This window comes from Mustela nivalis (genome assembly GCF_964662115.1).
Source record: "Mustela nivalis genome assembly, chromosome: 11".
NCBI lineage: Eukaryota > Metazoa > Chordata > Mammalia > Carnivora > Mustelidae > Mustela > Mustela nivalis.
The window spans coordinates 45,057,859-45,069,844 of record NC_139030.1 but is presented as its reverse complement, the minus strand read 5'-3'; the positions used below and the strand labels follow the sequence as shown (position 1 = coordinate 45,069,844).

The 11,986-nt window shown below is 42.8% G+C and overlaps 1 protein-coding gene and 1 long non-coding RNA gene across 7 annotated transcripts in view; one reads left to right on the top strand and one right to left on the bottom strand.

The window, feature by feature from the left end:
• WIPF1 (WAS/WASL interacting protein family member 1) overlaps positions 1-11,986 on the bottom strand; it is a 116,701-nt gene that overhangs the window by 3,536 nt on the left and 101,179 nt on the right. For all 6 annotated transcript variants that reach the window (XM_082689538.1, XM_082689541.1, XM_082689536.1 and 3 more), the window contains 3 exons: positions 9,309-10,079; positions 4,342-4,554; positions 3,498-3,611 (listed from right to left, as the gene is read on the bottom strand). In XM_082689538.1, the coding sequence (XP_082545664.1) occupies positions 3,498-3,611; positions 4,342-4,554; positions 9,309-10,079 (1,098 nt within the window). The remainder of the gene's footprint in view (positions 1-3,497; positions 3,612-4,341; positions 4,555-9,308; positions 10,080-11,986) is intronic.
• On the top strand, positions 5,789-10,042 carry LOC309843801. The gene is made up of 2 exons (XR_014300346.1): positions 5,789-7,857; positions 8,961-10,042. It is a non-coding gene; the product is annotated as an uncharacterized lncRNA (long non-coding RNA).

Sequence of the window (11,986 nt, the reverse complement as noted above, 5' to 3'; positions counted from 1 at the left end):
ATCTCTTGTCTGTCAAATAAATTAATAAAATCTTAAAAAAAATATATGGATGAGCTAAAACAAAACAGAAACTCACCAATGCCTGTACCACTCAGAGATAACCAAAAAACATGATGTAAATACTTTCCATTTATCTTCTATATATAAACAGCTCCCCTTTTTTCTTCCCCAAATAGGATCATGTATTGTCAGTCTGAATATTTTTCAGAGCTGTTACTGTTGATACATAAAATTATCTGTTACATAAGTATGCTATATTTATCTAATCAATTCCTTTTTTCAGACATTTAGGTATCTTCTAATTTCTCAATAACGCTTTTTTGAGACTAACCGTCCTAATGGCTGTGACACTGTATTTCACTGTAGTTCTATGTGTATTCCCTTAATGATCAGTGATAGTGAGCATCTTTTCATATGCCTTTTTGGCAATATGGATATCTTCCTCAGAGAAATGTCTATGCAAGTAATCAACCCATTTTAAAAATTGGGTTTTTGTTGTTGAATCACAGGAATTCTTTATATATTCTGGACATAACTTTTTGATCAGATATATGACTTGCAAATATTTTATTCCATTTCGTGTGTTGTCTCTCTGCTCTGTTGATAGTATTCTTTTAAAAACTAAGCATATTCATGGGTATAAGTACTGGGTTTAAAATCCATTCACAGTTTTTTAAGTTCATTTGTCCCACATCACTTTTTTTTGAGGCTCTAACAGGTTTTAGGCATGAAGCCGGGTACTCAGACACTGTGAGCAGATGTAGTAGGGACATATGTCAGCTGATTGGGTCCACTGTGGCTGCTGCTCTGGGGGGACTCAGAAGTGGGCTGGCACTGACAGATTCATCAGGAGGCATCTCAACAGGGATTTCCGAGACAGAACAAAATCTCTGAGCAAGGGGAGGAGTTAGAGGAAGACACTGTCAGCTTGTTACCTTGCCTCTTCCTCTTGCCACCCCAACCGTATCTTTTCTTGGTCCCACACCTAAAGAGAGACGCATCTGGATAAAAACCAGTCATGCGTTGTGGGGCCTTGACCACGGCTGACATACCGTCAGCAGTCGGCACCAGGCAGGCTCCCCTGTGCGGAGGTGCAGTGAGACAGCAGGGCTTGGGGCTGCCTGGGGGCCCCGTCAGGCGGGCACCCCACCCAGAGGCCCAGGCAGCTACAGGAGCAGAGCAAAACCACTCGACAGTATTTTAGTTTTGTTACAGAGATGATCTATTAAACACACAGAGCGCTAGAAATATTTAAAGCAATTCCACAAAAACATTTTTGGGTACAGTGGACATTAATTCATCAGTTTCAGAAATATATTTAAATGCCCACCGTATTTCAGGTTTGGGGTTTGGAGTAGTGAGGGCGCAGTTCCTGTCCTCGAGTTGCCTTTAGTCTTAGAGACAGCAGGGTGGGGAAGGGAATCTGTTCAGCTATGAAGTTAAAAATCTAGACGAGGGGGATGATTCTGTTACGGATTTCAATATACAAACAGTACTTACAATAGATTAAGAATGCTTTTAAGAAACCAGGAAAAATATTTAGAGTCCCTATGAACAAGTCCTTAAAGTGAATTCATTTGTTAATGCCCAAAAAGGAAGAGACAGAAGCCCCTCTTCATCACACACACACACACACACACACACACACACACCCTTGAAGCTATCTGTCCCATGTGGAGACTTACTTTTCACTCTTTCACTTGTATAACCTTATTATAGTTCTATCTTTTTTTTTTTTATCAGCTATCATCTAGGAATGGAGTATTTTTTTTTTTTTAAGATTTTATTTATTTATTTGACAGAGAGAGATCACAAGTAGATGGAGAGGCAGGCAGAGAGAGAGATAGGGAAGCAGGCTCCCTGCTGAGCAGAGAGCCCGATGCGGGACTCGATCCCAGGACCCTGAGATCATGACCTGAGCCGAAGGCAGCGGCTTAACCCACTGAGCCACCCAGGCGCCCCTAGGAATGGAGTATTTTACATAAATGAGTTTCTCTAGAAATTAAACTTTTCCCTTTTCCTTTCAAGCAGCAATGCTCTGTTTCCTTCTGGCATTTGTTTGTGGAAATTTTTCTTAAAACAGCTTCTAATGTTCTGAATTCTTTAGGAGTGGCACAGAGCACAATGTGACCTGGTCCTCACAGCCCAACAGAAACTCCTGTGTTGTCCCGTGCTGTGATACAGAGTGCAATCCCGTATCCCTGTCTCTTTGACCTAAGATTGCCACCTGTCTCATCTCCCTGAAGCCACTAATTTTGCTTCTCACCAGACTTAACTGAAGCAGCTATGATTCTATGATTTATGGCTGGGAAACATCCAGCCACAAAGGATTGAAGAACTGGGCGCTACAGAGTCAGGAGACTCTGGAGTAGGACTAAGGAGTAAGGACAAGGCTAGGGACAGTTACCGGACATGTGCAAATCCCACACCCCCCATTTCTGGTTTGGGAATTTGGTTCTAAATTTAAAGCTGTTACAAATCTAAGCCTCCTCAGTGATCTATGTGTGTTTTGTGCCGATTTTTTCTTTGTTCTAACCACTTATTGTCATGAAATTTCAGTTTCTCTATTTCCTCCTCTTGTTCCCATTTTTGTTTCAATAGAGGAAAAGTGATTCACTTCTTTATGGTTGCATTATATATTTTAGCAAAACCCAGAAAAAATCTAAATGTCCAATAATGGTAAACTAAATCACTGTATGTCGACTTGATGGGATACTATAAAATAAAAATCATGTGATAAAATGGGAAGATATTTTACTAAGCAAAGTTATGTAAACCCCACCACCAAGAAAGTACACTCTACTTAATAATGATAAATCAATAAGAATTATATGGATTAAAAATGAGCAGAGAACCTGGTAAAACGAATACATGTGGTGATTTTATGGAGATTATATGGAGAGATTATGGGTATATTTAAAATTTTCATGTAATGCTCTAAAATCTATAATCATAATATATTTATGACTTTGTTATTATTTTAATATTTTATTTTTTTAAGTAATGTCTACACTCTAGGTGGGGCTCAGACTCACAACTCAGATCCAGTGTCGCCTGTTCCACTGACTGACCCAGCCAGGTGCCCCTGATCATAATGTATCTAAAATATCAAGGCAGTTGCAGTGAGTTTTTGTTATAATCATTAAGACATCTGACTAGTCTCAAAACAAGTAGAAGACATTTATCCTATCTTAGGAATGCCAAAATGGGGATGTCTGTCCAAACAAGCAAAGCAATACAATTTAACCTATTAGCAAACCAAGGTTACATTGAGCTTGTGATGACATGTTAAAGTAATCGTTTCTCATATGCATTCTGGGTATCCCATTTTCCTCATCACTTGTGGAAGGACAGTTTACCAGAATTTAGATGGCTCCATATGGGGTTCTCTGTCCCACTCCAGGCAGGAGGCCTGGATTTCCTATATAACTCTCTCTCGTATATAACCCAGGCGATAGTAGAATGAAGCCACCTGAAGCCCTTGCAGAAATACTCACTCCGGGATTCACTTCTTGCCAGTTTACTGGGATAACTTTTGGCTGTTGGTACATATGGCTCTGGAGGTGGCAAGTCAGAAATGGGATGGAAGTAGAATCTGCTTTCCCACTCATCTGAGGGAGAGAAACAAACAGCATCTTCAGTAACAATCTGCTACGAAGACTTACATAATGAAAGGACACAGAGAGCTGCAGAGAGCACTTCTAGTTTTATGCCTAGAAGTTTAGAGAAAACCCAGAAATGCAACAAATGTCACTGATCAGCGCATCAGTGAAATACGCTGGTCTTCGAATCAAAGCAAAGACAGATCTAAGTGACTTGAACTAGCATGATTAGGACCCAGCCGGTCCCTCTTGGGACCCGGGGGCTAAAGTCTGAGATACCTTTCTTCCCACCAGCAGGCCCAGGAATAACTGGACCCTCTCATAAAAAAAGGTGGAGGAAAGCCGCTTAATACCTGTAGATCATCAGGCCTCTTGCCCCAGCACACTGTTGAGAAAGGCAGGTAAGGTAGGTAATAAGAAGATAAAAGACAAAAATGACATTTTTTTAGGGTTTTGGAATCTTCTAGAAAGTTAACTAAAATGAGACTCCAACAGTGAGAGAGGAAAACAATCAGCCTTTTTGAAAAGTGGAGGAGGAAGGATTACTACTTTGAATTTGAAATCATGGCAGTCTCTAATGGATAGATACTTAGATCAGAGCAGTGCAGTGTTCGAGGGTCATAGAAACAAGAAATGTTAATGCCAACACACGATGCACACAAATTTAACATTTAGTGGGTGCCCTGTAGCTTGAAAATGTTCCCAAGGTCCCTTCCCCAGAGGACGGACCCCACCTTACCTTCTCCTGAAGAGTCTTGGAAGCCATTTCTAATCGATGTTGATGGTGGAGGTGGGGGAGGTGCCCCTGCGCCAGGCCTGTCAGGAGGAAGAGGAGGCCTGGGTCCACTCCTGGGACTATCTACTCCACTCCTGGAAGGCAACTGGGGGGTGGCAGGCAGGGCCCGAGATGTGCTGCCATTTCTGCTTATTGGAGGGGGTGGTGGGAGAGGGCCTGGGACCAAAAAAAAAAAAAAAAAAAAAGGAACACTTAGGGCAGTATCTTACATCCTACATTACTATCATCATGTCACTGCCAATGTGCAGTTATTGAGCACCTGCTGGATGTATACCCTGTAATGAGAGCTTATGGAGAAATAGTGGAAACTTTCTAAGAGGTTTGGCCAAGCAAGGAATAAGTACAGATAAACACAGAACTGCACATATGTACACATGTTGATATCGATAGCTAAATGGCTGTCTTGGCTTTGGTTGTACTGAGATTAGAGATGATATGGTTAGGTTGAGAACGGGTGATAATCTGTTTATACGGACAACTATATCCTTTTAAAAACATTTTATAATCCTCTTAATTAGCTACTGAATTACTGTGATATGATACTTAGGAATAAATGCCATTTAGAAAAAGAATTTTTAAAAAAAGGAAGAAGCTAGTTATGAAGTTATTTTAGGTCTTCAGAAGGACTAGGCTCTTTAAATGCACGGTAGTATTGCTAATTACACAAGCATGCTTCTGTGATGCATGCGATCTGTTTCTAGGCAGAAGCAGCATCAGGAAACCCACTATCAATCGTGCTGAGATTGGCAGGAGTTCCTTCTTGGTTCTTCCTCTTTGGGGAGGCGGATTAGTCAGTGTGCACGGCTGTGTACTCTGATCCTGACCCCGAACAAGCTGGTTACCACATGGAATGAAACTCTCTATATACAAAAGAGTACCAGAGAGTCATCTCACAGCACTCTTGCCAGGAATAAGTAGTGAAAAAGCAAATAAAAAGTACAATTTAAGTCTCTGAAACCATTTAAAAAAATTGCAATGGTATGGTATAATTAGAAATGTTTAAGTTCCTAAAAAAAAGGAAATTCTTTTTGATAATACAAAAGAAACCTATCCTCCTTGTCCCATCTTCCAAATTCAGAGGCTATTTAGATTATAAGTAAATTTAAAAAAAAAAAAAAAAAAGAACTTGAATCTTCCCATGCAAATCAAAATGGCCTTAGTAATTATTCCTGGTCTTCAGCAGTGTGCTTCTCTTGCAAGATGCTGACATTTTACGTAAATACAACATCTTATGGTACTATAAATATAAATGTCTTTTATTAACTACAGATTCAGAATCCACCTAAAGGACCTTAAACTGAACAACCCACCCATTGCATGTATCCCTGCCTGGCAGTCTTGGCCCAGACAGCTGATGGAGGTGAGAGGCATCAGGTTGGTGAGAGGCCCTGGTTGGTTGGTCTCTCAAGGAGTCTTCAGTGCTTCTCCTGGTAGGGTTTATTTATTGCCCCATCTGTTTGCCATTGCTGGGCTCCCATTCAGGAGGAGCTGATTTACTGGGGGGAAAGTATCTCACATGCTGTGGGTTAATTTCACTGGTACTACCAGCGCACAGCTGTCACCAAACGCGAACTAGACTTCCAGTATTATGGGGCCTGATCAACTTGTTCTCTCTTTCTCTCTCTCTCTTCAAGTAAATGTCCATGCTCCTAACTCTTGAACCTTCCAGGACCCCTGCTCCAAACCTAGGCAAGCATAATAGATAAGAAAGCAGATTACACTTTTTTTTTCTTTTGAGACAGAGAGTTGGCAGAACTCTCTAAGGGGAAAGGGAGAGGGAGAATCTCAAGCACATTCCCCCACTGAGCAGGAAGCCCAGCGCGGGGCTCGATCTCACAAGGCTGAGAACATGACCTAAGCCGCAAGCAAGAAACAGATGCTGAACTGACTGAGCCACCCAGGCACCCTCAGATTTCAACTTCTTGTAATAATAGCAACAAACTATCATTTATTGAATGCTGTTACATGCTAGGAATTAAGATAACCACTATACGCACTTGTCTCGCTTAATTCTGACAGCAACCCTGAGAGGTGAAGGGACACGGAAGAGGCTGCTGGTGTTGGAAGGGTAAAAACCTCAAGTCAGGTTTTGTCAAGACTCCAAATATGTCAAATTCTAAAGCCCACACTCCTAGCAATAAAGCCAGGCCTCCTCTCAAAATACAGATGGCCCTTGATGACCTCTCATAAGATCCTGTGGGAATGAAAGTTGGTAGGAATTTTCTAGAGGTCAGTTTGGAAGTACCTATGAAATTTATAGATTACTATGCATACCTGCTTACCAAAATACTCCATTTCGAGGAATTACTCCAAAGGAAATACATAGAAATGTGCAAAAATATTTAGCTACAAGAATATATTCCTTGCATTATCTGCAACAGTAAAAATCTAGAGATGGTTTGAATGAATAAATCAAGGTAAATGTGTAGAATCTAATATTATGCAGTCATTAGAAGTCAGGCTGTACAAGAATAGTTTATAATCCTATCAGAAGATGTTAATGACATTGATAAATAAAAAGCAAATAACCAAACAGTATGTATACTGTGATACTGATTTTGTAAACATAAATATATGTTTATATATATGCGAATATATAAACACACACACGTTTTACTTATTTTTTTCCCTTTTTTTTTTTTGATTTGTCATTTCTTTTTTCTTTTTTTTTTTTTTTAAAGTGAGCTCTATGCCCAAGTGGGGCTTGACCTCATGACCCCAAGATCAGGAATTGCATACTCTACCGACTGAGCCAGTCAGGCACCCCTCTCAAAACATGCATTTTAAAAAAGCTGAAAGGATAATAAAAAATGTTATGATTATTTCTGAGTGGTGGTGGTAGGATTATAGATCATTTTTGTTTTCTTTATACTTTTCTGTATTTTCCATAATAAACGAACATGACTTATACAATCTAAATAAATAACATTATAACTATATGTCACAGCCTGTCCTATTTTGGGGAAGATTTAATCTGTTGACTTGTCCATTTGGTAGAACCATGCAAACTGCTGCTTAGTCACTTGGGGGGAATACCACTAGCTGTTGGATAAGAAGAAAATACTGCATTTCATTCATCTATCTGTTTCCGTTTGTTCTCTAAAGACTACTTAATGAGATGCCATGATGTGTAGGGATTGGATTGAAATGACTGGTACTAGCTTTTTATATTTGTTGCCTATTGTCTGAGGCCAGAGCAGTTTGAAGTAGTGCTTCTCAAACTTTGCAGCACATTATAATCACTGGGGAGCCTCCAGATATCTTGATGCCCAGTCTGTAACCCAGAGCAATAAAACCAGAAACCCTGGGGAAGGGACCCAGCACGGTTTTTAAAGCTCTCCAGGAGATTCTAGCCCATGGTCACCTTTGAGGACTACTGATTTAAAGAGTGGTGTTTAGGGGCGCCTGCGTGGCTCAGTTGGTTAAGCGTCTGCCTTCAGCTCAGGTCATGATCTCAGGGTCCTGGGATCAAGCCCCGCATCGGGCTCCTTGCTCAGTGGGGAGCCTGCTTCTCCCTCTGCCCCTCTCACTGCTTGTGTTCCCTCTCTCTGTCAAATAAATAAATAAAATGTTAAAAAAAAAAAAGTTGTGTTTATTAGGTTCTTGTGGTCACAGGGCAAAAGGTTAGCTTCTCCTAAAGAAAAAGACACCCCATTTCCAGGCATCTTATATAACAATAATAAGGTTAAATTAAGAACATAGATGGTTCTACTATACCTATCAATAACCACTGTGAAATAAAAAGCACCTATTATAATTAGGAGAGAGTACTAGTTCTAGGGAATTCTCACTTCATTGCATTTCATAAAGTCTCAAAATTCTTCTCTTCGACCCAGCTTTCTCAGCCCGGGGGGTGGGGCGCAGCAGAGCCTTCAGTCCGTGAAACAGCACGCAGCTCTTGAGTTGTTCTTATGAGCATTTTCAGGAACAAAAGGCCTGTACCTTTTTTTTTTTTTTAATTTTAAAAAACATTTTATTTATTTATTTGACAGAGACATAATGTGGGGGGAACACAGCAGGGGGAGTGGGAGAAGAAAAGGCAGGCGTCCTGCTGAGCAGAGAGCCCGATGCGGGGCTCAATCCCAGGACCCTGAGATCATGACCTGAGCTGAAGGCAGATGCTTAACCCACTGAGCCACCCAGCTGCCTCCAAGGCCTTTACCTTTATCTGCTTCTCCAAGGGATTTATGTGCCAAAGCTGTTAACAAACAGCAAAATGGGCTCTAACACTTGTCTTTAATGATTAGGGACATGGCCTCAAAGCTTGACAGATGGAGAGAGCAGTACAAGAAAAGTTCATTGGCTCTAAGATAGTTACCCTTCTTGTTGGAATAATGGATGCTCTTACAGGAGACATGAATTTAGTTCCCCAATTAAGACAGCTGATATTCACTTTAGGGAAGTCAGGGCAGTAGCGTGGCGAGCACATTTGAGAATTGGAGGTCAAAGTTCTGGTCTCTTCTTATTAACTAGCTGGTGATCATTTGCCTTATAAGTTAGTCAGGGTGTCTGGGTGGCTCAGTAGGTTAAGCATCTGCCTTCGGCTCAGGTCGTGATTCCAGGGTCCTGGGATCGAGTCCCACAGTGGGGCTCCTTGTTCAGTGGGGAGTCTGCTTCTCCCTCTCGCTCTGCTCTTCCCCGTCCCACTTACTCATAATTTCTCTCCCTCTCTCTCAAAAAAAAAAAAAAGTCCCTTCATCTCTAAAATGCAGACAGAAATTGTAATCCCACTTTCCTCAGAGGCTCACAGGAGGTCAGGGTGAAGTCAGCCATGCTAAGTGTCACTCAAGATTAGAGCAGTCTGAGAGTTTACTTAAGCTTCTGTCAAGCTCCCTTTGCTTATATGATGATTAGTGACACGGGAACAGGCTGGGCTGTAGGAAGACATACTCCACCCCCGTGTGACATACCTGATCTGCCCGGTGGGTCCCTCACCGGAGGAGGAGGTCTCTCACTGGGCGGGGGAGGAAGAGGGCCTGATCGTCCTGGTGAAGGTAAGGGGGTTGTAGACGGCGTAAGGGACAAATTCCTCTGTGGGAGTCTTGGGGTTTCATCAGTGCCACTGGAACCTGGAGGCAGGGGAGGAGGGCCGGGCCTGCTTGGTGGCGGCGGTGGAGGTGGGGCCTGTGAGGAGGAGGAAGGCCTCGGGGTAGAAGGCACGGGGGGCTTGCTGTTCTGAGGGGGAGGCGGTGGGACCGCTTCCCTGTGGATGGAGGGTCTGTTGCCCACTGGAGGAGGTGGAGGGGGCGGTTTGTCCTCCAAGGCCCTGCTGGGGGTCGGGGGCAGGGGAGGCCTGTTGGAGAACGGCGAGGAGGAGCTGGAGGGTGTCTGGCGGATGGAGCCTCCTCCAAAAGCAGCACCTCGGTTTCCAGGGAAGGGGGGAGGGGTGGGCCCAGGACTGGGCTGCCGGGGGGCCCCAGGCACTGGTAGGGAGCCCCGGTTGTGCAGACTTGATTGAATGGGTCTTGGTGTATTGGGAACTGGAGGGGGAATGCTATCAGGCTTTGAGCCCACGTCGGGCCTCGGGGGAGGCATTCGACTCCTCTGAGGCTCTGGGGGACCACTTCTGTGGCCGGGAGAAGGCACAGGAAACCTCCCTGGGCCACTTGGGGGTGAGAAAGGCTTAGCAGATGTGGCTCTTCCTCCTGGTGGCAAAATTGGGGGTCGGCTTCCTCCAGAATCTGAAGAACAGGGAAAAAAATCCAGTTAGAAAATTAGGACCCCCTCTCAAAGGAATCAGAGAACTAGAGTATATTCTCAACTACTGGATGGAAGTCCTTTCCTAGATGCTCTAAAGAATATAGCTATTATTTATATAAATCAGGTTCTAGTGGTCCTTCCAGGGGACTGAAGAACAGATCACAGATCCCTGTGCACCTGCTAGTTCCAGGTCCTACAGCCTGTTGGCTGGCAAAAAAATGCCGGAGAGCCCTCTTGGCATTAGGTGTGGACAAGAACCAGGATTAAGTTGTTCAGGAGAGCTCCCCATTCATCATGAGAAGAAAAGGATAGATGGTGTTGGCACATGGGATTTCTGCTAATGATTTTCTTTCCTCCCTATCAAACATCCCTGTCCCCCTGCTGTACCTCTCAGGTTCGAAAAAATAACATAGCCATGATAGGTGAAAAATTAGTTATCTCAAGGTAACTCTCCACTGGGGAGGGCTTACCCAGTCCCTTTGAATAAATTTCCCAAGAGAAGGTGGAAAAATGTCATGGAAGAATCGTTAACTGAAATAAGAAAGAACTAACAAAGGAAAAAGAAATGGTCAGAGTTTGATTGAAAGACTTGACACTGGTGGTTGGTCTTAATCTGCAAAGAAGCAGGCAAACTACACAAGTTCTTTTCCTCACTGAATCACCTTCCACGTCAACACTGGCAGAACAGAACAACCCTATTATGTATTAATATTAAACTGCTTTTGTTCAACAGAAGGAACCAAAGTTTTGGAAAAATTCAAATCACCACTCCAAAATCTCTTGGAACCTAAGGTAATTCTCAAAAAATGATGACACTGGAAACTTCTACCACTTCAACTGTGAGTTAATTAAGGTACCAAATATTAATTGAGTACCACTATATACCAGCCATTATTCTAGATGCTAACCCCAGAAGAATATACAAAATAAGAAAAAAATCCCGCTTTCCTATGGCTTACATTCTTGTGGGAGAGATAATAAACCGGCAAACATATAAACATCTGCAGATAGTTGTTAAGTACTAAAAAGAAGCTGAAATACGTTGAGATGGGGAGACCAGATAGATAGGGTGGCTGGCTGGGGATGGCTTTTCCGAAGATAAGACATTTGAGCTGAGGTGAGCCGTAGAAAGATAGGGAAGAAGGTGCTTTAGGCAGAGGGCCAGCAGGTACAAAGGCCCTGGAGTGGGAATGAGCTTCAAGTTGAAAAACTGAGGTCTGTGCGCTTGGCACGGTGAGCTGGAGAAGCTACAAGCGGACCCTGAGTGGCCGCAAGCGCCAGGTCTCCTTATAAAGCAGAGGACTTCAGACTTTTTTTTTTTTTTTAAGACTATTTATTTATTTATTTGAGAGAAAGAGAGTGTGTGAGAGAGAGAACATGGCGGGGGGCCGGAGAAGGAGCCAAGAGAGAGGGAGAAGCAGACTTTTAGCTGAGACAGGAACCAGGACTCTGGGATCCTGACTTGAGCCAAAGGCAGACACTTAAAGGACTGAGTGCCCCAAGGTGCCCCCAGAGGACTTCAGATTTCACCCAAGGCGCAGTGAGAGACATTTGGATGGATTCATACAGCGGAGTAACATGAACTCTAGAGAGAATTTATTTCAACTTCAGTACTAGTAGAAAGCTGTGTTTCCCTTGACTGTGTGGTATATTTCTAGGTCATCAAACTGTGATGAATTGTATCGGATTGAAGCTGGGTTATTCGCCATGTGTACATCACACGGACAGTGGTCACTATGTGGACGGTACACTAGGCTGATGCGTACATCTCATACACCATTTTGTGCACGAACATAATTCCTTTTTCACGTTATGAATTTATTTCCAGTTGTCTTTTGCCTTAATTTCTTCACCTATTGTTAAAGCACTGAATGTCTTCATTTGTCAG